The 26528-nt window shown below is 61.5% G+C and overlaps 1 protein-coding gene across 1 annotated transcript; it reads left to right on the forward strand.

Annotated features, from left to right (window-relative positions):
- Positions 1-824: 824 nt before the first annotated feature.
- Positions 825-26182, forward strand: PIK3C2B (phosphatidylinositol-4-phosphate 3-kinase catalytic subunit type 2 beta). The gene is made up of 33 exons (XM_005529304.3): positions 825-869; positions 6526-7449; positions 7956-8056; positions 8640-8794; positions 9468-9588; positions 12681-12792; positions 13119-13198; positions 13969-14032; positions 14464-14610; positions 14973-15006; positions 16751-16946; positions 18347-18469; positions 19232-19399; positions 19563-19674; positions 19756-19898; positions 20758-20946; positions 21037-21130; positions 21208-21302; positions 21549-21729; positions 22436-22543; positions 22631-22723; positions 22970-23099; positions 23327-23463; positions 23558-23727; positions 23991-24147; positions 24249-24358; positions 24442-24643; positions 24731-24855; positions 24935-25052; positions 25243-25324; positions 25417-25523; positions 25606-25734; positions 25816-26182. Exons 2-33 carry the CDS (start codon positions 6574-6576, stop codon positions 26002-26004), a joined length of 4848 nt encoding a protein of 1615 aa, XP_005529361.2. The 5' UTR covers positions 825-869; positions 6526-6573; the 3' UTR covers positions 26005-26182.
- The last annotated feature ends 346 nt before the right edge of the window (positions 26183-26528 follow it).

The raw sequence follows: 26528 nt of genomic DNA on the forward strand, positions 1-26528 counted from the left end.
CAAGGGCGAGGCCATCCCACGGGGGAGATGCGGGGACACGAGGAGGGAACCGCCGGGATTCCATGGGGAGAGCCGGGGGCAGCCCGGGGACAGCGCGGGGACAGGAGAGGGATGCGGGGACAGGGCAAGAGGATGCGGGAATGCGGGAGCAGCACCCCGGAGCGTGCCCGGGACAGCGGGGGACACCTGGGGACACCGGGGGACACAGCGGGAGGATCAGCCCGGGCTCCGTGCGATGCGGAGGGAGACCTGGGACACCCCGGGGACATTCAGGGGACACCGGCCGGGACTCTGTGCAATGCCGGACACCCCGGGGACATTCAGGGGGACACCGGGGGACACCGGCCGGGGCTCTGTGCAATGCCGGACACCCCGGGGACATTCAGGGGGACACCGGGGGACACCGGCCGGGGCTCTGTGCAATGCCGGACACCCCGGGGACATTCATGGGGACACCGAGGGACACCGGCCGGGGCTCTGTGCAATGCCGGACACCCCGGGGACATTCAGGGGGACACCGGGGGACACCGGCCGGGGCTCTGTGCAATGCCGGACACCCCGGGGACATTCAGGGGGACACCGGGGGACACCGGCCGGGGCTCTGTGCAATGCCGGACACCCCGGGGACATTCAGGGGGACACCGAGGGACACCGGCCGGGGCTCTGTGCAATGCGGAGCGCGGCCGGGAGATGGCCCCGCACCGCCCCGCGCTGCGCCCGCCATTGTCCGCCGCCTCCGCCGCGATGTTCCCGCCTCCCTCCGGCTCCTCCCGCATCCCTCCGGCTCCTCCCGCATCCCTCCGGCTCCTCCCGCATCCCTCCGGCTCCTCCCGCATCCCCGGCCCCGCCGCCGCCGCCGCTCGGAGCAGGTAGGGCCGCGCCGGGGAGCGGAGGGAGCGAGGGGCTCCGCTCGGCTCGCCCCGCTGAAAAATTATATTTTCTGTTTCAATGTGGGTTTGTTTGCCCGTAATTTCCCCTCCCGGGGGGGAGATGAGGGTCCCGCTGGCTTCCCGAAAGCTGCGGCTCCATCCTGGTGCTGCTCCCGGAGCAGCGGGATCCCCAAAAGCGGCGGGGGGGATGCGGGGCTGCCCCTCGCCAGGGATGGGGGGCTCGGAATGTCCCCGGGCAGAGAGAATTTGGGGGGTTTGGATGAGCGGAACAATGAAATGGTGCCCGAGGAGTTGGGCAAAGGGGACGGGGGGGATAGAAATAGGGAAGGGATGGGGATCACGGAATCCTGGAATGGTTCTGGTCTTGGTTTTTGGTTTTGGAGCCTCTGCTCCCCACCCGCCTGGCCTGGGGAGGGATGGCACCCTTGGGATCGGGGCTGGGGACAGGACAGGGACAGGGACAGGGACAGGGACAGGGACAGGGACAGGGACAGGGACAGGGACAGGGACAGGGACAGGGACAGGGACAGCCGTGGTGTGAGGTTCAGCTCCATCCCATCCCTAAACCCCACGGTTTTAGGGGCAGGAGGCTCTTGTGAGGATCCCTGCGCTCCTGCGGATCCCGAACCTGCGGGAATGCTCCTGGATAACAAATTCCAGAGGTTTGGGAGCTGCTCCCCTCGGGAGAGGGAGCTCCATGGATTCCCTGCCTGTGTGTGCGAGGCCGAGCACGGCTGGGATTGTTCCCGGGATCCGGGCCCGGCTCAGCGAGCACCAGCGTGACCAGGAAAATCAATCCTTCCTTCCCAGAGCGGGAGGCGCGGGATAGCAGGGAGCTGTGGGATGGGGAAACCTGCCTGGAGCCCGGATCTCCCAGGAAAATCAATCCTTCCTTCCCAGAGCGGGAGGGATTGGGATAACAGCGAGCTGTGGGCTGGGGGAACCTGCCTATCCCGGATTTCTCGGGATAACCGCCCCACCTCCAGGCACCTGCCCCACCTCCTGGCCTCCCAAATTCCAGAGGGAGGCTGGGGAGAGGATCCAGAGGATCCAGAGGATCGGCCCTTCCCAGCCTGCTGCCGGGCATTCCCTGCCTGCTGCAGTGGGAGCAGGTGCTCCGTGTGGGAGTGTTGCCGGGATTCACCGGGATTCACCGGAATTCACCGGGATTCACTGGGATTCACCGGGATTCACCGGGATTCACCGAGATTCACCGAGATTCACCGGGATGTGACAGCCAGAGCACAGGGATACCCCGGGATGGGAAGGGCTGTGCAAGGCCAGGGACTGGAAAGGCTCAGGGATCCCTCCAGGAGCATTCCCAATCCCATCCCGGTTTTCCGTGCCTGTGTCCTTGGCATGGGAATCCTGCAGGATGAGCAGCCCCAGGAGCTGCTTCCCATTCCAGGCTGGGATGGATCTGGTGAGGATTATGGGGCCCTAAAAGGGTTGAGGATGATCCTGATCCTTCCTGAATCCCCAGGATGACGATCTCAGTTTTTCCTGCATCCCTGGGATGATCCCTGTCCTCCCTGAATCCTTTCTTTGCTTCCAGAGGTTTGGATTTGCTGGATTTGAGGTTGATGGATGCATTTGTGGCTCTAGAAATGAAACCCTCTCAGGGTGGTTTTATTTTATTCCATGATTTTCGAGACCGGGCTCATTTTTGGGATTTCCAATTCCAAACTGGGACGGGAATTCTGAGTTTCCCTTGAATCCCAGGATGATCCATGTGCTCCCTGCATCCCGGCACTTGGCCTGTGGGAGCAGCTGGCTCCGGGAGAGGCGCCCCATGGCAACAGGGAAGGGGTTGGAGCGTTTTCCATGGATACAGCAGCGGGATCCATCCCCCGGGGCCGCCCTGGAGCGCCGGGATGAGGGATGGGCAGCGCGGGGGATCCCAAATCCATCCCAAATCCTGCTGCTGCTTCCCAGAGCATCCCGGGATGCTTCCCGAGCTGTGCTCCACATGGATCAGCTCTCGGGGGAGGATTTGGGGTGATTTTAGGGCGATTTGGGGTGGGTTTGAGGCGTTTTGGGGTGTTTTTTAGGATGTTTTTGGGGCGGTTTTGAGGAGGTTTTGGGGGCATTTTTTGAGTGTTTTTGCGTCATTTTGGGGGTGTTTTATGTGGTGTTTTTGAGGTGGTTTTTGGGGTGTTTTATGGGGCGTTTTGGAGGTGTTTTGGGGGCGGTGTGGGGGTGTTTTCTGTGGTTGTTTTGGGGGTGTTTTATGGGGGTTTCTATGGGGTGTTTTATGGGGTGTTTTTGGGGCAGTTTTGAGGTGTTTTATGGGGTGGTTTTGGGACGTTTTTCCTGGTGGTTTTGGGGTGTTTTTTTCTGTGTTTTCGGGGTGTTTTTAGGGCTCCAACCCCTGCTGTCCCCGCTGCGCTCCCTGGGGTGGCGGGGAGGAAGCGCGGGGGACACGGCCGGTGGCACCGGGGACGGGCTGAGAGATTCCGAAAGTCCGGGCGTGGGAGTGACACGGGGACAGGGACAGGAGGCGGCTCCGAGCTCCGGTCAGGCTGGGGACACCGTGGGGACACCGTGGGGTGCCACAGCTCTCTTGGAAAAGGGGGATCTGTCACCACCCCAAATCCCAGCCTGGTCCTGCTGTCCCCTCTGCTGTCCCTTGCTCAGGTTCTCCCTCTTTTTTTGGCTCGGGGGATTTGGGATTCTCTCATCCCAAACCTTTCCAGGGCAGGATTTCCTCCTGTGGGTGGAAATCCGTGGAAAATGATGGAAAAGCCTTTGGCACCGTCCAGCTCCACATCCTGCCTCCTCCGGAGAGCTGGGACCGGGCTGGGCTGGGCTGTCCATAGGAGAAAAATCAGCTGGAGGAGCAGGAAAATCCTCCAAAACAGGTCGGAAGCGGGGCTGGATCTTTGGGATAAAATCCAGGCCTTTCCTGCCGCTCTCCTGAAAAATCCTGCTGGCAGCTCCTGGCGTGGGGATCCAGCTCCAAACCCCCTCTGGAAAGCTGGGAGTGCAACCCCCGGGATTCTGGGATTCGGCTTTTTGTCCACAGAGTGGGGAACGGGAAGGGAGATGCCTGGAAAAGGCTGCTGGGATGGGATTTGGGGGAAATCCGGCCTCTTTTGCTTCCAGAGGGAATCTGGAATTTGGGGGATCCAGGGATCTGCCATGGGATGCTGTAGGATCCTGAGGAGGGGAAGGGAGGGATGGGGATGCTTCAGGAGCCACTGGGATCCCATCCCAGCTCAGGGGGAGCCAGGGATCTGCCATGGAATCCCAAGGGATCCTGCCAGGTTTCCCGGGATCAGGGTGGGTCCCTTTAACGATGGCACCGTGAAAATTCCCTTGGAATTCCCATGGAGCGGGAGGCTCTGACCCAGCATCGCTTCCTGCTCCTGGACCGGCACTTGGAGGGAAATTCTGGGGCTTTCCCTTGGGATTATCCAAATCCTTGCTCCTTCTGGGATGGGAAGGGGCTGAGCCACCGGCTCACGGTGTCCCCAACACAGGTGACATCCCCTGGTGGCTGTCAGACCCCTCAGCCAGGCTTTCCTCCATGGGGTAGAACGCCTTTCCCACCCCATTCCCACCCCATTCCCGTGGCTATTCCCACCTCATTCCAGCCCCATTCCCACCCCATTCCCACCCCACTCCCCAGGCCATTCCCACCCCATTCCCGCCTCATTCCCACCCCATTTCTGCCCCATTCCCGCCCCATTCGTGGCTATTCCCACCTCATTCCTGCCCCATTTCTGCCCCATTTCCACCCCATTCCCATGGCCATTCCCACCCCATTCCTGCTCCATTCCCACCCCATTTCTGCCCCATTCCCACCCCATTCCCACTCCATTCCTGCCCCATGGGGTGGCCATTCCCACCCCATTCCCACCCCATTTCTGCCCCATTCCCACCCCATTCCCATTCCCGTGGCCATTCCCACCCCATTCCCACCCCATTCTCGTGGCAATTCCAGCCCCACACGCGGCTCCGAGCTCCAGCGGGATGCAGATGTTTGTCTTGGAGACCAGCACGGAGCTGTGGCTTTGTCAGCCACAAAATCGAGTTTATTGCTTTTGGGTTAAAAGCAGATTTTCCTCTGTTCGGCTTCCAGCTTTTGGGATTTCTGCTTTTCCAGGAAAAAGCCGCAGCTGCCAGCAGGGCCTGAAATGCCAGGGAAGGGAACATTCCCAACCTCTCAACACCCCCTGGAGCCAGTTTTTCCAGCTGGAAAGCACCAAAATCCCTGGATGAGCTGGTGCTGGGGGGCCAAGAGGGACTTGGGAAGGGACAAATCCTGCGGGAATTGCGGAGCTCGTTAGGAACCATCTGGTCCTGCAGAGCTCGGGGTCAGGGGGGCCCTTGGGATTGGGATTTATTCCCGATATCCCATCCAAACATGTCCAGGGGGTGACAAAAACCCCCCAGGACCGGCCTGGAATGGAGGGAGGTGGTCACTGGTCACTGGGGTGGGGTGTGGGGGCCACTTGTGGGGCTGGGGGAGGTCCCAGGCCTCTCCTGCCTGGGATGTTTTGGGATTTAGGATTTTCCTGCTTTCCCCAAAATGGGCACGGTGGTGCCCAGCGCTCCCAGTAAAATTTTTGTCATTACTGGGAAGGGGGAGTGGTCCCTTTTTTACCCTAAATTGGGGCATCAACAGAGCCCTGTGTGGGGCAGAGGAGAGCCTGGGGGGGCACTGGAGCCAGACCTGGTCTGAACCCCAAAAATGGGAGCTCCCGTGAGCCAAACCTGCCCAAAATCCCAAAAAACTGGAGGTGATTTTTAGAGCTGAGCAGTCCCTGGGGTGGGTGCTGGGGAATATCCGTGAGATCCAGAAATTTCCCGTCTGTCCCAGGCCATTCCCGGTTCCCTCTCCTGAAATAAAGCTTGGAGCTGCCCCCCTCATCCCTTCCTTTCCCATCTCTTCCATTCTGCCTTAAAAATCCCTGGATTTGCCGGCAGGGGCTGGTTTTTTTTCCCTCAAATCACTGATAATTTTTCTAAAATCACCGTGCTGGGGCAGACTTGTGGGGTTTGGGGTGGCTCAGCCTCAGCTGCAGGTGCTGATCCTGCTGCCCTCCCCAAATCCGGGGCTGATTTTATCCTTGGGGAAAAAAATCAGGGATTCCAGCTCGGCCCCTGCCCTGCCTGGTGTCCGTGGGCTCCCGAGGAAGGGGAAGCAGCAGCAGCTGCAGCCACGTCTTTATTTTTACCCCTGGCCCTGCTGGGCCCCCGCGCGTTTCCCTTTTTCCAGGCACAGAGGAAGGGCTGAGCCAGCAGCGCCAGCCCGGCCTTCCTTATCTGGGAGATTCCAGATGGGTGGGAAAGGACTTTGGGATACTCCATCCCATCCCTGCAGCATTTCCATTTCCCCATTCCCAGAATCCATGGGCACCCATCCATTAATCCCTCACTTCCCCCATTCCCAGATTCCATGGGCACCCATCCATTAATCCCTCACTTCCCCCATTCCCAGAATCCATGGGCACCCATCCATTAATCCCTCACTTTCCCCATTCCCAATATCCATGGCTGCCCATCCATTAATCCCTCTCTTCCCCCATTCCCAGATTCCAGTGGCACCCATCCATCAGTCCCTCTCTTCCCCCATTCCCAGCCATCCGCGGGTGCCCATCTGTTAACCCCATGCCTTTCCCGTTCCCAGGAGGCCGGAGCAGCAGGATGCCGTTCTCCTGACCCCGATCCCGGCAGGATGTCGGGCCCACGCGGCCCCGGCGAGCAGTGGCCGGCGCTGGAGTCGGTGGGGCTGAGCCGCAAGGAGCTGGCGCTGGCCGAGGCGCTGCAGATGGAATATGACGCCTTATCCCGGCTCCGCCAGGACAAGGAGGAGAGCCGGGCCAGGAAGGAGCAGCTCCGGGAGCATTCCCTCATCTCCTGGGATGACCCCGTGGACAGGAACGGCTGTGCCGGCATCAAAGCGGCGCGGGGGCTCTCGGGCTCCGACCCCACGCTCAGCTACAACGTCCCCGCTGTCCCCGAGGGTCCCCAAGTGCCACCCGGGCCCGGCCCGGCCCGGCCGGAGCCGCAGCCGTGGCGGAAGGGCCCCCTGAGCGGGGATTACCTGTTCATCTTCGAGGGCTCGCAGCGGGATTTCCTTGGGGAGCCCCTCAATGGCTCCGAGCCCCACAACGGCGGCGGTTCCCCCAAAAAGCTCTCCCCGCCACCGCTGCCGCCGCGGCACCCGCTGTGGGGCTGTCCCGAGGGCGGCCAGCACTCGGGGAAGGCGTCCCCGCTGTCCCCCAAGGGCCAGGGCCAGCCCAGGGACATCAACATGTTCTCGGTGGCTCAGGACAAGCTTTTGGGGCGCCGCATCTCCCAGGAGGATCCCTACGGCATGGACGCCATCACCTGCCTCAACCTCAAGTCCACCTACGAGTCCGAGGTGCTGAGGGAAGCTTCCCGGGGCTGGAAGGAGGGCAGGAGCATCCTGGAGAAGGAATCCAGCGGGAAGCCGGTGGCACGGAGCAAGACCATGCCCCCCCAGGTGCCCCCGCGCACCTACGGACCCCGCGCGGGCAACAGGAAGAACCTGGCACCCAACAGGAACCGCAGGATCTCCGTGGAGCCGGTGAGAGGCTTCCCGCTGCTGGAATTGGAGTTGGAGCGGGGATGGAGCTGGGAATTCAGAGCTCTCTGAGCGCCACAGCCTCATTAGGAAAATTCAAATGGAGCGGCCGCGGCATTCCCAGCTCCCAGAGATTCCCAGAGTTGCTTCCCGGGTTAATTGCCGGGGCAGCGGCGCCTTTGTTCCTCCTGGCACGGTGGTGCCACCTGTCCTGGCGGGGACAGTGGTGGGCAGTGTCCCCCCGCCCCTGGGGACAGTCCCTGCCCATCCTGCTGCTCTTCCCTGTGGGATATCCCTGGGAACGGCCAATTTTGGGGGGCTCTGAGGGTCTCCCAGCTGTGGGCACAGCAAATCCCCCTGTGCTGGCCCCCGCAGGGCTGCAGGGCCACCTCTGTCCCCACCGCGGTGGCCCTGGCATGGCACAGGTGCTCCAGCGGGGCTGGTGGTCCCCATGGCGGGGTGGCCCCGGTGGTGGCCCCCAGGTGACAGGCCTGTGCCCTGCCCCACAGGTGGCCCCCCGGCCGCACTCCTTGGCCAACGGCTATGAGCTCTTTGAGGTGTCCGAGGAGCGGGACGAGGAGGTGGCTGCGTTCTGTCACATGCTGGATGTGTGAGTACCCAAAAATACCCGCAGGACAACCCAAACGGGCCGCAGGACCACCAAAAGGGGTTTCAGGGCCACCAAAAGGGGTTTCAGGGCCACCAAAAGGGGATTCAGGGCCACCAAAAGGGGATTCAGGGCCACCAAAAGGGGATTCAGGGCCACCAAAAGGGGATTCAGGGCCACCAAAAGGGGTTTCAGGGCCACCAAAAGGGGATTCAGGGCCACCAAAAGAGGCTGTAGGGCCACCAAAAGGGGTTTCAGGGCCACCAAAAGGGGATTCAGGGCCACCAAAAGGGGTTTCAGGGCCACCAAAAGGGGATTCAGGGCCACCAAAAGAGGCTGTAGGGCCACCAAAAGGGGTTTCAGGGTCACCAGAAGGGGATTCAGGGCCACCAAAAGGGGTTTCAGGGCCACCAAAAGGGGATTCAGGGCCACCAAAAGGGGCTTCAGGGCCACCAACAGGGGCTGTTCCCAAGGTTGCCGAGCCCTTGTGGTGCCAAAAGGGGGTTCAAGGCCACCCAGGTGATTTTTGGGCCGGGGGGACTCCCCCAAATCCATCAGGATCCCTGAGCCGTCCCTGCTCCCCCAGGCTGCGCTCCAGCTCCGGCACCAAGGATTATTCCGGGACGGGGCTGGTGTGGAACGCCGTGAACCTGAGCGCGGAGCAGCCGGGCGCCGGCGTCAGCCTGAAGGTGACGGTGGTGTGCGACAGCCTGAGGGAGCCGCTGACCTTCACCTGCGACTGTGAGGGCCGCCAGCCTCGGGAACAGCCGGAATTCCCTCATTCCCGCCAGTCCTGCTGTTCCCGCTCTTCCCACTGTTCCCTCCATTCCCGTTGTTCCCGCCATTCCCACCAATCCCACAACTGGTTCCCACCAATCCCGCCATTCCTGCTGTTCACACCATTCCTGCTTTTTCCCGCCAATTCCACAGTTCCCACCATTCCCGCTAATCCCGCCATTCCCACTGTTCCCAGCATTGCCGCCATTCCTACATTCCCACCATTCCTGCTGTTCCCACCAATCCCACCATTCCTGTCGTTCCTACCATTCCTGCCATTCCCGCCATTCCCAGCATTCCCACTGCTCCTGGTGTTCCCACCATTCCCACAGTTCCCAGCATTCCCAGCATTCCCAGTATTCCCACCGTTCCTACCACTCCCACCATTCCTCCCATTCCCCATACTCCCGCCATTCCTCCCACTGTTCCCACCAATCCCGCAATTCCCAGCATTCCCATCATTCCTGCCAATTCCTGCCATTCCCGCTGTTCCCACCACTCCTGCCATTCCCAGCATTCCCGTCATTCCCGCCGTTCCCCCAATCCCGCCATTCCCACCACCCCCACCGTTTCCACCCGCTCCCGCCATTCCCGCCGTTCCCGAGGGTTCGGGAATTCAGGATTCCTGTCCCCGCAGGCTCCTCCACCGTGGACCTGCTGATTTACCAGGCCCTGTGCTACACCCACGACGAGCTGCACGCCGTGGACGTCGAGGATTTCCTGCTCAAAATCTGCGGCCTGGAGGAATTCCTGCAGAAGTGAGGGGCCGTGGGAAAAACTGGGATAAAAATGGGGAAAAGCGGGGGGAAACCAGGGAAAAAACGGGGGAAAAACAGGGAAAAAAACAGAAAAAAAGGGGGAAGGAAACGGAAAAAACAAGAAAAAATGGGAAAAACAGGGAAAAAGCAGGACAGAACAGGGAAAAACACAAGGAAAAACACAGGGAAAAATGGGGGGAAAACAGGGAAAAATGGGGGGAAAAACACAGGGTAAAATGGGAAAAACAGGGAAAAAAACACACGGAAAAACAGGGAAAAAACAGAAAAATCAAAGGAAAAACAGAGAGAAAACAGGAAAAACTGGGAAAAACCAGGGAAAATCCATCCCAGGTACTCCAGGGTGTGATGAACACCCAGGTTTGATGTCGGTGAGCACAGCAGGAGCTTCTCCGTTCCTTTTCCTGCCTCTGGAGCTGCTCCCGCCAAGAGCAGCATGTTGGGAATGTTGTTCCCGGTGGTATCCGTCAGGCTGACCCCCAGGCGCCTGGAAAACCAGCTGGGAGGCCTGGAGCTGCCAAAAATGCGTTTTTGGAGGAGAATTCCGTAAAAGCCGTGTCAGGGAGCGGAGCCCGGCTTCTCCCTAAATCCCGGGAGAAGGTGGGACAGGGATCTGGGGGGCTCAGGAATGTCAGGGAAGAGCCGTCCCTCATCCCCTCACTGCCTTTCCTGGAGGAATTCTGTTTTTCCAGGGGGTTTGGGAGAGCTCTCTGCAGAGGGAGAAGCAGCAGCCACGGCATTCCCGGCCTTTCCCGGGGCTGGAGCCAGCTCCTGCTGCTGGAGAGATGCCCCGGCCGCGGGAATTCCGTGGGAGCTGAGCCACGGGAGCCGCCGGTTTGGGATCTAAAGGGACGGCTGGGAATGCTTGGGACCAGGAGAGGCTCCGAGGGGCTGCAGGGCCACCAAAAGGGATTTGGGGCCACCAAAGGGGATTCAGGGCCACCACAGGGGATTTGGGGCCACCAAAGGGGATTTAAGGCCACCAAAGGGGATTTGGGGCCACCAAAGGGGATTCGGGGCCACCAAAGGGGATTTGGGGCCACCAAAAGGGATTCAGGGCCACCAAAGGGGCTGTTCCTTGGGTGCCGAGCCCTTGTGGCTCCAAACAGCCCTGTCCAGATGTGCCCAGGTGTGCCCAGATGTGCCCAGGTCTCCGCAGCAGCCCTGGGGATCTCGGAGCTGCCTGGGCCGGATCCATCCAGCCATTCCCGAAGGAATGATCCCCTTTTCCTGCCGGGAGCAGACCCCAAAGGACATTTCCTGGCTCCTCTGGGAGCACAAAGCCCCTTTTGTGGCCGATCTTTTCTTCCCACATCTTCCCATGGCCAAGGAGATGCTGGAAGTGCCAAAACCCCGGAGCTCTGCCCGGCATCCTGAGCCGCTGGCACGGCATTCCCGTGGGATTGATCCAGGCCAGCGAGGGACCTGCGGCTGGAGGGGTCCAGGGGGGTCTGGATGGGGGAATCAGGATGGCATTCCCAGCTCCAGGGTTCTCCCTGTCATTCCCAGCTCCAAGATTCACCCCAATCCCGCTCTCAGAGCCCCCTCCAGCCGCTCGGATCCGTGCCCTGCTTCCCGAGGATCCCTGGGCAGGTCCTGGCAGGCTGGGCCCGGCTCCGGAGGGGAAGGAGGGAAAACAATTCCTCATTCTCTGGGTTTCCTGCTGCCACAAAGTCCCTGTGCAGGCAGGGCCGCCCTGGGCCCAGCCAAGGCCTGGCTGGGATTTTGGGATGGGGCACTCCAGGTGGGATTTTGGGGCACTCCAGGTGGGATTTTGGGGCACTCCAGGCGGGATTTTGGGGCACTCCAGGTGGGATTTTGGGGCACTCCAGGCGGGATTTTGGGATGGGGCACTCCAGGCGGGATTTTGGGGCACTCCAGGGGGGATTTTGGGATGGAACACTCCAGGCAGGATTTTGGGGCACTCCAGGTGGGATTTTGGGATGGAACACTCCAGGTGGGATTTTGAGGCACTCCAGGTGGGATTTTGGGATGGGGCACTCCAGGTGGGATTTTGGGGCACTCCAGGTGGGATTTTGGGGCACTCCAGGCGGGATTTTGGGGCACTCCAGGTGGGATTTTGGGGCACTCCAGGCAGGATTTTGGGGCACTCCAGGTGGGATTTTGGGGCACTCCAGGCAGGATTTTGGGGCACTCCAGGCAGGATTTTGGGGCACTCCAGGTGGGATTTTGGGATGGAACACTCCAGGCAGGATTTTGGGGCACTCCAGGCAGGATTTTGGGGCACTCCAGGTGGGGTTTTGGGGCACTCCAGGCGGGATTTTGGGGCACTCCAGGTGGGATTTTGGGGCATTCCAGGCAGGATTTTGGGGCACTCCAGGCAGGATTTTGGGGCACTCCAGGTGGGATTTTGGGGCACTCCAGGCGGGATTTTGGGATGGGGCACTCCAGGTGGGATTTTGGGGCATTCCAGGCAGGATTTTGGGGCACTCCAGGCGGGATTTTGGGGCACTCCAGGTGGGATTTTGGGGCACTCCAGGCAGGATTTTGGGGCACTCCAGGCAGGATTTTGGGGCACTCCAGGTGGGATTTTGGGGCACTCCAGGCGGGATTTTGGGGCACTCCAGGTGGGATTTTGGGGCACTCCAGGCAGGATTTTGGGGCACTCCAGGCAGGATTTTGGGGCACTCCAGGTGGGATTTTGGGGCACTCCAGGCGGGATTTTGGGGCACTCCAGGCAGGATTTTGGGGCACTCCAGGCGGGGTTTTGGGATGGAACACTCCAGGCAGGATTTTGGGGCACTCCAGGCAGGATTTTGGGGCACTCCAGGCAGGATTTTGGGGCACTCCAGGTGGGATTTTGGGGCACTCCAGGTGGGATTTTGGGATGTGGGATGAGCCTGTGGAGATGTCCCTTCATGTTGGACAGCCACGAGTTCATCCAGCCCTGCAGGAAGCTCAGCCTCGCTCTGAGCCCATCCCAAGGGAGCCTGGATGTGGGATTTTGGAATGGGGCACTCCAGGTGGGATTTTGGGGCACTCCAGGCGGGATTTTGGGGCACTCCAGATGGGATTTTGGGATGTGGGATGAACCTGTGGCCCTGTCCCCGCAGCAAACACACGCTGGGCAGCCACGAGCACATCCAGCACTGCAGGAAATTCGACATCGACATCCGGCTGCAGCTGCTGCGGAGGAAGGGAGCACGCAGCGAGCTGGCCCGCACGGTGCGTGGGGACACCAGGGGGTTGGTGTCACCTCCCTGGGACACCAGGGGGTTGGTGGCACCTCCTTGGGACATTGAAGGGTTGGTGGCACCTCCTTGGGACACCAGGGGTTTGGTGGCACCTCCTTGGGACACCAGGGGGTTGGTGTCACCTCCTTGGGGCATTGAGGGGTTGGTGTCACCTCCTTGGGACACCAGGGCTTGGTGTCACCTACCTGGGTCACCAGGGGCTTGGTGTCACCTCCTTGGGACGTTGAGGGGTTGGTGTCACCTCCCTGGGTCACCGGGGCTCGGTGTCACCCCTGCTCAGCCTCTCGGTGTCCCCAGGCCAGCGATGACCAGAGCCCCTCCACCCTCAACCACCACATCCACCTGCAGGAGCGGCCCCTCAAACAGACCATCAGCAGGTACTGGTGACACGGCTGGGACACCGCGGCACTGTCCCCACCCCGGGGACACCGCGGCACTGTCCCCACCCCGGGGACACCGCGGCACTGTCCCCACCCCGGGGACACCACGGCACTGTCTCCAACTCCCACCCCAGGGACACCGCGGCACTGTCCCCACCCCGGGGACACCACGGCACTGTCCCCAGGTGTCCCCATGTGTCCCCCAGGTGGGAGAACTGTCCCCATGTGTCCCCAGGTGTCCCCAGGTGTCCCCTGAGTGGCAGAACTGTCCCCAGGTGTCCCCCAGTGGGGGAACTGTCCCCACGTGTCCCCTGGGTGGGGGAACTGTCCCCACGTGTCCCCCCAGTGGGGGAACTGTGCCCAGGTGTCCTCCACATGGGAGAACTGTCCCCACGTGTCCCCAGGCGTCCCCAGGCATTCCCTGCATGGGGGATCTGTCCCCAGGTGTCCCCAGGTGTCCCCAGGTGTCCTCTGAGTGGCAGAACTGTCCCCATGTGTCCCCTGGGTGGGGGAACTGTCCCCAGGTGTCCTCCACATGGGAGAATTGTCCCCACGTGTCCCCAGGTGTCCCCTGTGTGGGGGATCTGTCCCCATGTGACCCCCCGGTGTCCCCTGCGCAGCAGAACTGTGCCCAGGTGTCCCCCGGGTGGGGGAACTGTCCCCAGGTGTCCCCTGGGTGGGGGATCTGTCCCCAGGTGTCCCCTGGGTGGGGGATCTGTCCCCAGGTGTCCCCTGGGTGGGGCTGAGCGCAGTCCCCTGTCCCCCAGGCAGGCCCTGAGCCTCCTCTTCGACACCTTCCACAACGAGGTGGACGCGTTCCTGGCGGCCGAGGTGAGGCCAGCGGTGCTTTGGGAGGTTTGGGGGGTTTTGGGGTCACTTTTCCTTTCCTGTGGATTCCTTCCCCTTCTCCTCGTGGGATTCTGTGTCAGAGGAAGGCCAGGAATCCTGGAATATCCGGAGCGGGAATGGATCCATGAGGATTATCAATCCCGACTCCTGGCCCTGCACAGACACCCCGAAATCCCACCCTGGGCACCCCTGGGAGCGTTTTCCAAACTCTCCTGGAGCTCTGGCCATGCCAAATCCCTGGGGAGCCTTTTCCAACACCCAACACCCTCCAGGGGGGAGAATTCAATTTTCCTAAAATCCACCCAAAAGAGATGGGGAATACCGGGAAACTGAGGCACAAATCGCTCCATTCCTGGGCCGGACCCCTGGGCTGTTGGGGGGAGATCCCATTGCAGCCCCTCTCCCCCTGGCAGGGAGAATTCCCGCTGAAAGCCGAGCGGGTGATCCAGTCGGTCATGGCCATCTGCAACGCCCTGGCGGCCGTGGAATCCCAGGAAATCACCGCCGCCCTCAACCAGATGCCGCCCTGCCCGTCCCGCATGCAGCCCAAAATCCAGAAGGTGAGCCAGGGGCACCTGCAGGGCCGGGAGCTGCGAGGAGAGAAAAAGGAACTCCTCACATCTGGCTCTTTTCCCTCCTTTCCACCACGTGGAAAATCCCTGAATAGCCGCGAGCAGCCTGGAGCTGGCAGCTCGCGGTGGTTACGTAAAATCCGCCTTGGCAGCTCCGGGCTGCAGCTCAGGGGTTTCTTGTGGTTTCTCTTCTTTCTTTTTTTTTTTTTTTTTGTGGTTTCTTCTTTTTTTTTTTTTTTTTTATGTGATTTCTCCATTTTTTATTTTTTTTTTTTAATTTTTTGTGGTTTCTCACTTTTTTGTGTGTTTTGTTTCGTTTTGGTTTTCTTTTTTTTTCTTTCCCTCCACAGGATCCAAATGTTCTGGCCAAGAGGGAAAATCGAGGTATTTCTTCTTTCTCTTCTCCTGCTCCCCTTTCTGGGCTCAAGTTCGTGGCGCTTTTCATCTCCAACCCCTCCTCCTCCTCCTCCTCCTTCAACTCTCCGGGCCAAAAAACGGGTTGGAAACCAGTCTGGTTAAAAAAAAAGGAGGATTTTGGGGAGTGTTGTTGCTCCTAGTGAGTTCCAAATGGGAAACCTGGAATTCCCCTTCCTCCAAATGGGAAGTTTGGAATTCCCGCTGTCGTTAATTCATCCCTGGGTTGGCGGGAAGCAGCACGGGGGTCCCAAATCCAGATTTGAGGGACGGATCCCTGAGGGATCGATGGATCCCTGTCCATGTTTCCCTAAGGGATCAATGGATCCCCGAGGGATTGATGGATCCCTGAGGGATCGATGGATCCCTGTCCATGTTTCCCTGAAGAATTCATGGATCCCTGAGGGACTGAAGGATCCCTGTGGGATCGATGGATCCCTGAGGGATTGATGGATCCCTGTCCATGTTTCCCTGAGGGATTGATGGATCCCCAAGGAATCGATGGATCCCTGAGGGATTGATGGATCCCTGTCCATGTTTCCCTGAGGGATCGATGGATCCCTGTCCATGTTTCCTCAAGGGATTGATGGATCCCCAAGGAATCGATGGATCCCTGAGGGATTGATGGATCCCTGTCCATGTTTCCCTGAGGGATTGATGGATCCCTGAGGGATTGATGGATCCCTGTCCATGTTTCCCCAAGGGATTGATGGATCCCTGAGGGATTGATGGATCCCTGTCCATGTTTCCCCAAGGGATTGATGGATCCCCAAGGAATCGATGGATCCCTGAGGGATTGATGGATCCCTGTCCATGTTTCCCCAAGGGATTGATGGATCCCTGAGGGATCGATGGATCCCTGTCCATGTTTCCTCAAGGGATTGATGGATCCCCAAGGAATCGATGGATCCCTGAGGGATTGATGGATCCCTGTCCATGTTTCCCCAAGGGATTGATGGATCCCCAAGGAATCGATGGATCCCTGAGGGATTGATGGATCCCTGAGGGATTGATGAATCCCTGTCCATGTTTCCCCAAGGGATTGATGGATCCCTGAGGGATTGATGAATCCCTGTCCATGTTTCCCCAAGGGATTGATGGATCCCTGCCCGTGTTTCCTCAAGGGATTGATGGATCCCCAAGGAATCGATGGATCCCTGAGGGATTGATGGATCCCTGTCCATGTTTCCCCAAGGGATTGATGGATCCCCAAGGAATCGATGGATCCCTGAGGGATTGATGGATCCCTGAGGGATTGATGGATCCCTGTCCATGTTTCCCCAAGGGATTGATGGATCCCTGCCCGTGTTTCCTCAAGGGATTGATGGATCCCCAAGGAATCGATGGATCCCTGAGGGATTGATGGATCCCTGCCCATGTTTCCTCAAGGGATTGATGGATCCCCAAGGAATCGATGGATCCCTGAGGGATTGATGAATCCCTGTCCATGTTTCCCCAAGGGATTGATGGATCCCTGTCCATGTTTCCCCGAGGGATTGATGGATCCCCAAGGAATCGATGGATCCCTGAGGATTGATGGATCCCTGTCCATGTTTCCCCAAGGGATCAATGGATCCCTGCCCGTGTTTCCCTGAGGGATTGAACGATCCCTGAAGGATTCATGGATCCCTGCCCACATTTCCCCGAGGAACCGCCGGATCCCCGAGGGATCCACAGATCCCTGAGGGAACCGCCGGATCCGCCTTTCCCGCAGAGAGGATCGTGGAGAGCCTGACGGCTGCCATCCTCAACCTGGTGGAGCTCTACTGCAGCACCTTCAACGCGGATTTCCAGACGGCCGCGCCCGGGAGCCGCGAGCTGGGCGCGGCGCAGGAGGCGAGGCTGCTCACCTGCCCGCTGGCCTTCACCGTCTACGCCACCCACCGCATCCCCATCACCTGGGCCGCCAGGTGAGCCGCTCCCCGCTACCCCGCGCCTTTCCGGGCGTTGTTCGTATCCCAGGTATTCCCGGGAATGTTGGGGACAAGGGGTGAGGCGGCCTGAGGGTCCCCGGGGAGGGAGAGGGGGTAAAATGGGGATATTGGGGGTTGAGGGTGGGGTAGGGAGTGGTTGTGGATTGTGGGATGTGAGGGGAGGGGATTCCAGCTCCTGGGATGTCGCAAAGTCCCGCTGTGTGCCTGGGACACCCCAAAATCCCATTGTGTTCCTGAGATCACTGGCACCGGGACACCCCAAAATCCCATTGTGTTCCTGGGAACATGGGCACTGGGACACCCCAAAATCCCATTGTGTTCCTGAGATCACTGGTACCGGGACACCCCAAAATCCCACTGTGTTCCTGGGAACATGGGCACTGGGACACCCCAAAATCCCACTGTGTTCCTGAGATCACTGGCACCGGGACACCCCAAAATCCCATTGTGTTCCTGAGATCACTGGCACCGGGACACCCCAAAATCCCATTGTGTTCCTGGGAACATGGGCACTGGGACACCCCAAAATCCCAGCACATTCCCAGGAATGCTGGCACTGGGACACCCCAAAATCCCATTGTGTTCCTGGGAACGTGGACACTGGGACACCCCAAAATCCCAGCACATTCCCCGGAATGCTGGCACTGCCAGGCAGGGCGGGATGTCGCCGCAGCCCGGGCCGGGCTGGCTCCTGCCGAGGCCACCGCGCCACCCGGGGGAGGTGACAGATGGCCCCACGCGGCGGCCCCGCGCCAGCCCCTTTGTTCCGCTCCTCCGTGCCCGTGCCTGGCGCGGGGGGGACCGGGAGGGGACCGGGAGGGGACCGGGGGGTGGCGACAGCGGCGCCGGCAGAGCCGCCCCTCCGGGGACCCCTCGCCTTTGTCCTTGTCCTTAATGTATTCCCCTTGGTGAGTGGCTCCGAACAAAGCGGCGAGCCTGGGAAATGCCGCCAGCCCCTGACCCCCGCGCCCCGCAGCCCTGCCCGGATTGTCGCAGCCCTGCCCGGATTGTCGCAGCCCTGCCCGGATTGTCGCTCGGCACCTGCCACATGGCAGGGCCCCCCCGTGTGCCGGAATGCGCCGTGCCATATGGTGCTGGGGACATCGGGGGAGGGGGAAATGTCCCCGTTCTGTCCCCCTTTCCCATCCTCGGGGCAGGATTTAGGGGTTCTGGTGACCCGGGTAAACCTCACCTTTCCAAACCTCGGGACAGGATTTAGGGGTTCTGGTGACCCAGGTAAACCCCACCCCTTTCCAAACCACGGGACAGAATTTAGGGGTTCTGGTGACCCGGGTAAACCTCACCTTTCCCATCCTCGGGGCAGGATTTAGGGGCTCAGGTGGCCCCACCCGGCTCATTTGGTGTTTTTCCCGCAGTTATGAAGATTTCTACCTCTCGTGCTCCCTCAGCCACGGCGGGAAGGAGCTGTGCAGCCCCCTGCTCACCAGGAAGGCCCACGTCTACAAATACCTCTTCCACCTCATCATTTGGGACCAGCAGTAAGGCCCCGGGGCGGGCACGGGGGTCCCGGTGCCCACCCACGCTGCCTTCATCATCCTCACAATCTCCTCCTCTGCTCCTCTCCGCACCTCTTTTTAATCTGGGGGGGGGAGTTGGAAGTTTTTGTGTCACTCGCCGGGAATAGCAACCCCGCCCCGGGAAAGGGGATCTGCTCCCAAAATAGCGGCGGGAGCCTCGCCACGCCTGGCATCCACAGCGGCCCGGGGAGGTGGGGATGGGACGGGATAATTTTAGAGGGCGCCGGTGCCCCCAAGGACAGGTGCCCGGCGGGACGGCGGCGAGCGCAGCGATCCCGGGGATCCAGCCCCTTTCCCGCGGGATGTAGCTGCCACCCCGAGCTCCCTGGGAGCGGCGGAGAGCAATCCCAGCCCCGGGGTCCCAGGAGGGTCCCCCCGGGTTGTGGGGCAAGGTCAGTGCCCGGCGGGGCTCTGCGTGGAGGGCGCTGTCCCTGCGGTCACCTTCGCGGCATGGAGAGCTTCCCGGGGCTGGGACAGCACCAGCTGGCTGTCCCCAAACCTGCGGGGTGGCTGGGACTTCCAGGGACTTCCAGGGACTTCCAGAGACTTCCAGTGACTTCCAGGGACACCCCGGTGCCAGCAGCAAAGGCGTCTGTAGGGCCAGGCTCTCCTGGGGCATGCCAAGGAGATTGGGAGTGCCTGTCCCCGGCACCCTGAGCCCATCCCCAGCACCCTGAGCCCATTCCTGGCATCCCGAGCCCATTCCCATCCTCTCTCCTGCAGGATCTGCTTCCCGGTGCAGGTGAACCGGCTGCCCCGGGAGACCCTGCTCAGTGTCACCCTCTTCGCCGTGCCCGTGCCACCCCCGGGCGGCTCCTCCGACGCCAACAAGCAGCGGCGGGTCCCCGAGGCCCTGGGCTGGGTCACCACCCCCCTCTTCAACTTCAGGCAGTACGTGGGGTGTGCGTTCCTGGGGGGCACAGGAGGGTCCCCAGTGCCGTGGGGTCCCCAAAACCTCGGGGTCCCCAGTGCCTCAGCTCAGCACCAGCAGTGGTGGCACGCGAGTGCCCCAGCCCCGAGTGCCCCGCCAGTGCCACCCTTTGTCCCCTCCCAGGGTCCTGACCTGTGGGCGGAAGCTCCTGGGCTTGTGGCCGGCGACTCAGGACAACTCCAGGGCCAGGTCGAGCGCCCCAAACTTCAACCAGCCTGACAGTGTCATCCTGCAGGTACGTCCTGGCGTTCCAGGGACACAAATCCCCCTCCAAATTTCTACCTGGGGGTCTCCTCACCCTCTGCCTCTGCCCCAGATCGACTTCCCCACCTCAGCCTTCGAGGTGAAGTTCACCAACCCGCCCGCGGCCGAGTTCAGCCCCAGGTACGAGTTCGGCAGCCTGGGGGAGGAGGACCAGCGCCAGCTGCGGGAGGCCATGCAGAAAAAATCACTTTATTGGTAAATAAACTGGTATTTATGGCACTGCCCTGCTGGGGGGACACGGGTGACACCCCCACAGCGCTGCCCTGGCACATCCGAGGGGCTGATCCTTCCTCCAGGGCTGGAGCTGGAGTTTTCTGGAGCTGGGTGGCTCTCCCATGCTCGGCCCTCCCTGCTTTCCCTCTCCTTGGGGACAGCTGAGCGGTCCCTCAGCCAGCCCGAGCTGTCCGGGGGGATCAGGTGTCAGCAGCTGCCCAAAGCTCGGGGGGTGCTCGGCCAGCGGGGCTGGCTCGGGGGTCCCTGGGCAGGGGGACAGCTCAGTCCCCCCGGGGCACGGGGCCTGGGGTGGTGGCTGTCCCCCAGCAGGGTCCTGCTGTCCATCAGCCCCTCCACTCCAGGGGTAGGGGATGCAGGGAGGGCTCAGGGGTTTATTGGGGTTCCAATAAACGGTGGGGGCAGAGGGGACACACAGCCAATCCTGCCAGCCCCGTTCTGTCCACGTGTGATGAGGGCACAGGGATGCCACCTCTCTGAACTTCCAGGGCCGTGTTTTGGGGACATGGGAATGCCACCTCCCAGTCCTGCCAGCCCCATTCAAATCCATGCACAGTGGGGTCACAGGGATGCCACCTCCCAAACCTTCCACATGTTTTGGGGTCACAGGGACGCCACCTCCAATCCTTCCGTGTGTTTTGGGGTCGCAGGGGTGCCACCTCCCAAACCTTCCACATGTTTTGGGGTCACAGGGACGCCACCTCCAATCCTTCCGTGTGTTTTGGGGTCGCAGGGGTGCCACCTCCCAAACCTTCCACGTGTTTTGGGGTCACAGGGGTGCCACCTCCTCCCTGTCCCTGACCCTGTCCCCGTGTCCCCGCAGGCTGACGGACGCGGACCGGCAGCGGCTGTGGGAGAAGCGCTGCCACTGCCACGCGTCCCCCGGCGCCCTGCCCATGCTGCTGGCCAGTGCCCCCAGCTGGGACTGGGGCTGCCTGCCCGACATCTACGCCCTGCTCAGCCAGTGGACCTCCATGAGCCACCAGGACGCCCTGGGGCTGCTGCACGCCACGTAAGCCACCCGTGGGCTGTGGGGACGCGCCGGCCCGCGTGGCGCTGGCGGAAGGACGCGGTCACCCCACGGAACGTGTCGTGGCTGCAGGTTCCCGGACCAGGAGGTGAGGAGGACGGCCGTGCAGTGGATTGACTCCATCTCGGACACGGAGCTGCTGGATTACCTGCCCCAGCTGGTCCAGGTGGGTGGTGGCACCGGCATGTGCCACGGGGTGCCCGCCGGTGCCACCGTGCCCCCGTGACGCTGTCCCCCGCGCAGGCCCTGAAGTACGAGTGCTACCTGGACAGCCCCCTGGTGCGCTTCCTCATGAAGAGAGCCATTTGTGACCTGAAGATCACCCACTACTTCTTCTGGTGGGTTTGGGGGGCTCTGGGAGTGGTGGGGGCACCCTGACCCTCACCTGACTCTGTGTGTCCCCAAACTGAGGGGCACCTTGAGCCCGGCCTGACCCCGTGTGTCCCCAAGCTGGGTGTGACCCTGAGCTTGGCCTGACCCTGCATGTCCCCAAGCTGAGGGGCACCCTGACCCTCACCTGACCCTGTGTGTCCCCAAACTGGGTGTGACCCTGAGCCTGGCCTGACCCCGCGTGTCCCCAGCAGGCTGCTGAAGGATGGCCTCAAGGACTCGCAGTTCAGCATCCGGTACCAGTACCTGCTGGCAGCGCTGCTGTGCTGCTGCGGGAAGGGGCTGCGGGAGGAGTTTGACCGGCAGTGCCTGTTGGTCAGCACGCTGGCCAGGCTGGCACAGCAGGTCCGGGATGCCGCCCCATCTGCCCGCCAGGTGGGTGCTGGGAGGGGGGCAGGGGGTGCTGGGTGTCAGCCCCGTGTCCCACACTCATCCTGCTGATCCCATGCTCGCCTCGTCCCATGCCGGCCTTGTCCCATCACATTCCTACCCTATCCCATGTCCATGATGGTTTTTGCCTGCTGTGTTCCGTGCCTACTCCATCCCATGCTAACTCCTTCCCATGCCCACCCCTCTCTATCCCATGGTCACCCTGTTCCTTGTGCACCCCATCCCATTCCATTCCATTCCCATTCCATCCCATTCCCATTCCATTCCATTCCATTCCCATTCCATTCCATTCCATCCCATTCCCATTCCATTCCATTCCATTCCCATTCCATTCCATTCCATCCCATTCCCATTCCATTCCATTCCATTCCCATTCCATTCCATTCCATCCCATTCCCATTCCATTCCCATTCCATTCCATTCCATCCCATTCCCATTCCATTCCATTCCCATTCCATTCCATTCCATCCCATTCCCATTCCATTCCATTCCCATTCCATCCCATCCCATCCCATCCCATCCCATCCCATCCCATCCCATCCCATCCCATCCCATCCCATCCCATCCCATCCCATCCCATCCCATCCCATCCCATCCCCACCCCATCCATGCCCACCCTATCCCATCCCCACCTCGTCCCTTGCCCATCCCATCCCATTCCCATGGATCCCGCCCCATTCCCACCCCGCAGGGCATCCTGCGCGAGGGGCTGGAGGACGTGGCGCAGTTCTTCAAGGCCCACGGCTCGTGCCGGCTGCCGCTCAGCCCCAGCCTGCTGGTCAAGGGCATCGTGCCCCGGGTGAGTGCCAGGCCTGGGGGGCTAGGGGGGCTCCTGCCCGCTCCCGGCTCGCCCTGACCCACTGCTGCTCCCTCCTTCCCGCGGCAGGACTGCTCCTACTTCAACTCCAACGCCGTCCCGTTGAAGCTCTCCTTCCAGAACGTGGATCCGCTCGGGGAGAACATCCGCGTCATCTTCAAGGTGAGCCTGGCACCTTTGGAAATGCCCAAATCCTGGCACAGCCCTCCAAGATTCTCGCGGCTCTGGTGGCTCTTCCCTGGCTCTGGTGGCTCTTCCCTGGCTCTGGTGGCTCTGGTGGCTCTTCCCTGGCTCTGGTGGCTCTGGTGGCTCTGGTGGCTCTGGTGGCTCTAGTGGCTCTAGTGGCTCTTCCCTGGCTCTGGTGGCTCCTCCCTGGCTCTGATGGCTCTGGTGGCTCTCCCCTGGCAGTGTGGCGATGACCTGCGGCAGGACATGCTGACACTGCAGATGATCCGCATCATGAACAAGATCTGGGTGCAGGAGGGGCTGGACATGCGCATGGTCATCTTCCGCTGCTTCTCCACCGGCCGTGGGAGAGGTGAGATGGAGTTTGGGTGTCCCCAGGGGTCACCGGGCTCTGGGTGGAGCTGGAGATGGCTTGGGACATCCTGGGGTGTGATGCCACCATCCTGGGGTGTGATGCCACCAATCCCATCCCTGTCACGCAGTGGTGACAGGTGGGGAATGCTCGGGTTGGTGACAAAAGGGGTTGGGGTCACAGCTCTTGGGGCTGCAAGGGTCTCACCCCACTATCCCACCTGCCAGGCATGGTGGAGATGATCCCCAACGCCGAGACCCTGCGGAAGATCCAGGTGGAGCACGGCGTGACCGGCTCCTTCAAGGACCGGCCACTGGCGGACTGGTTGCAGAAACACAACCCCAAAGAGGATGAGTATGAGAAGGTGAGGAAGAATCCCTGTGTCCACCATTCCAGGGACCAGCCTTGCTTCCCATCGTATCCGTCCTTTCTCCTTTTCCTTCCCTCCTTCCTCACAGGCCGTGGAAAACTTCATCTACTCCTGCGCCGGCTGCTGCGTGGCCACCTACGTGCTGGGCATCTGTGACAGGCACAATGACAACATCATGCTCAAGACCACAGGCCACATGTTCCACATCGATTTCGGCAGGTTCCTGGGCCACGCCCAGATGTTCGGCAACATCAAGAGGTGAGAGAGGCCCCTGGGACCTCCTGTCCTCATCCCCACAGAGGGAGAAGCTCCCTGTCCATGTCCTGGTGGTGGGTGACCTCTCCCTCTCCATGTCCTCGTGGTGGGTGACCTCTCCCTGACCTTGTGCTGGTGGTGGGTGACCTCTCCTTCTCCATGTCCTGGTGGTGGGTGACCTCTCCCTGTCCTTGTCCTCGTCCTCTCCCTCTCCTGATCCCACCCCCCATCCCTGCTCACTTTGTCCCTCCTGTCCCCCTCCGCAGGGACCGGGCGCCGTTCGTCTTCACCTCGGACATGGCGTACGTCATCAACGGCGGGGACAAGCCCTCCAGCCGCTTCCACGACTTCGTGGACCTCTGCTGCCAGGCCTACAACCTGATCCGCAAGCACACCCACCTCTTCCTCAACCTGCTGGGGCTGGTGAGAGCCGGGAGGCCACAAAATTCCCCTCAGCGTGGCACAGGGGTCCCTTTGTCCCCTGTCCCCATCCCTGTCCCCATCCCTGTCCCCATCCCTGCCAGATGCTGTCCTGTGGCATCCCCGAGCTCTCCGACCTGGAGGACCTCAAGTACGTCTACGACGCGCTGAGGCCACAGGACTCCGATGCCGATGCCACCACCTACTTCACCAGGTAGGGGACGTGGGCGGGTGACCCAGCAGCGGCCGGAGGGTCCCTCGGACGGTGGCACTGAGCACGCGACGGCCTCGTTGCAGGTTGATCGAGTCCAGCCTGGGCAGCGTGGCCACCAAGCTCAACTTCTTCATCCACAACCTGGCGCAGATGAAGTTCACGGCCTCGGACGCCCGGCCCACGCTGTCCTTTGCCCCCCGCACGCACACCCTCAAAACGTCCGGCCGGATCCGCGACGTCTTCCTCTGCCGCCACGAGAGGGTCTTCAACCCCAGCAAGGGCTACGTGAGTGGGGACAGCTGGGGACGGGCCCGGGCTGGGCTCGGGGTGCCCCGGAGCCCCGTCCCACGTCACGGCCCCACCTCTCTGCAGACCTACGTGGTGAAGGTGCAGAGGGACAACCCGAGCGAGGTGACCTTCGTGCAGCGCACCTTCGAGGAGTTCCAGGAGCTGCACAACAAGCTGCGCCTCCTCTTCCCCTCCTCGCTGCTGCCCAGGTACTCCTGAAGCCCCTCCGGACCTCCGGGGACTCCCCAGAACACCCCGAGACCCCCCTGAGTGTCCGTCCCCCCGCAGCTTCCCCAGCAGGTTCGTCATCGGGCGCCCGCGGGGCGAGGCGGTGGCCGAGCGGCGCAAGGAGGAGCTCAACGGCTACATCTGGCACCTGATCCACGCCGCCCCTGAGGTGGCAGAGGTGGGGACACGGGGTGGGGGCTGCGGGGAGCTGGGGACAGCGGCAGGGCCACCAGGGAAACGCTTGGGGACAAGGCAGCTCGTAGAGCAGCGGCGTGTGCCCCACGTAGAGCATCGGCGCTTGCCCCGGTCTTGAGTGGCGGGGATGTTGTCACCGCTGTCACCGCTAATGTCACCTCCTGACCCCGCAGTGTGACCTCATCTACACCTTCTTCCACCCCCTGCCCCGGGATGAGAAGGCGGCTGGAACCAACCCGACCCCGAAGCCGGCAGGTGGGGCAGGGGTGATTTTGGGGTGTGATTTTGGAGGGTGACGGCAGGAGGTGACACCAAAGCTGTCCCATCCCTCCCGTCCCCCTCTCCAGACGCCACATGGGCTCGATCCCTGGGCAAGGTCGGCGGGGAGGTGAAGCTCTCCATCTCCTACAAGAACAACAAGCTCTTCATCATGGTGATGCACATCCGAGGGCTGGTAGGAGCACGGCACGCACGGGGACAGGCCGGGGGGCTGTCCCCTCCCTGCTCTCACCGCGTGTCCCCACTCTGCCCCACAGCCACCCCTGCAGGACGGCAACGACCCCGACCCCTACGTCAAGACCTACCTGCTGCCCGACCCCCAAAAAACCACCAAGAGGAAAACCAAAGTGGCCCGAAAAACCTGCAACCCCACCTACAACGAGATGGTAAGGGGGGGACGGGGACGGATTTGGGGCGTCCCCGCGGGCGGCCGCGGCTGAGGGTTTGTCCCCCGTTGTGTCCCACAGCTGGTGTACGACGGGATCCCCCGGGGGGACCTGGAGCAGCGGGAGCTGCGGCTGAGCGTGCTGAGCGAGGAGGGATTTTGGGAGAACATCCTGCTGGGGGAGGTGGGAATTCGCCTCCGCGACTTGGACCTGGCCCAGGAGAAGATGGGCTGGTTCGCCCTGGGCTCCCGCGGCCACGGCACCCTCTGAGTCCCCCCCTCCCACCCCGGGACCCCCGGGTGTGTCCCCAAAAGGGCGCTGCCCAGGTGGCTTCTTTTTTAAGTTTACCTTGTGTCAAGGGAGCAACGCGGGACGGGAGGGGCGTGGGGCGGTTCGGGGGTTATTTCTTCCTTTGGGATATCCGTATTTTAATTTTTTTTTAATAACGAGTAGCGTGAGCACCGGTGGAGGGGGAGGTGGCACGGGGGGGTAGGGAGGGGTAGGGGGGTGTGTGGACCTCCCCAGCCCAGGAATCGGGCAATTCCCACCGCGGGGAATTCGCTCCCAAAGGAGAGCGGCGTGGCGGGGTGCCCGTCCCGTGTGGCTGCCGGCCACCTCTGCTGTCCCCTTGCCCTGGGGACATCCGTGTCCTCCCCGCCTGCCACCCGGCTCCGGGTGCGGGCTTGGTGCCTGTGGTGCTTTGTTTACAGCGACAGCTCCGTAAACGGACGAAATGTTTCTCAGGATCGAGAATAATTAACTTTAACCTTTATATTAAAAGTTTTAAATATTGG

The sequence above is a fragment of the Pseudopodoces humilis genome, chromosome 26 (assembly GCF_049639895.1).
Source record: "Pseudopodoces humilis isolate 2021_Gansu_Grassland_sample_001 chromosome 26, ASM4963989v1, whole genome shotgun sequence".
Taxonomy (NCBI): domain Eukaryota; kingdom Metazoa; phylum Chordata; class Aves; order Passeriformes; family Paridae; genus Pseudopodoces; species Pseudopodoces humilis.

Coding starts and splice junctions, on each gene's coding strand:
- PIK3C2B (XM_005529304.3), top strand. CDS start 6,574: ATGTCGGGCCCACGCGGCCCCGGCGAGCAGTGGCCGGCGCTGGAGTCG. Junction 12,793..13,118: donor GCAGCGAGCTGGCCCGCACG/GTGCGTGGGGAC, acceptor CGGTGTCCCCAG/GCCAGCGATGACCAGAGCCC. Junction 23,464..23,557: donor AAGAGGATGAGTATGAGAAG/GTGAGGAAGAAT, acceptor CCTTCCTCACAG/GCCGTGGAAAACTTCATCTA.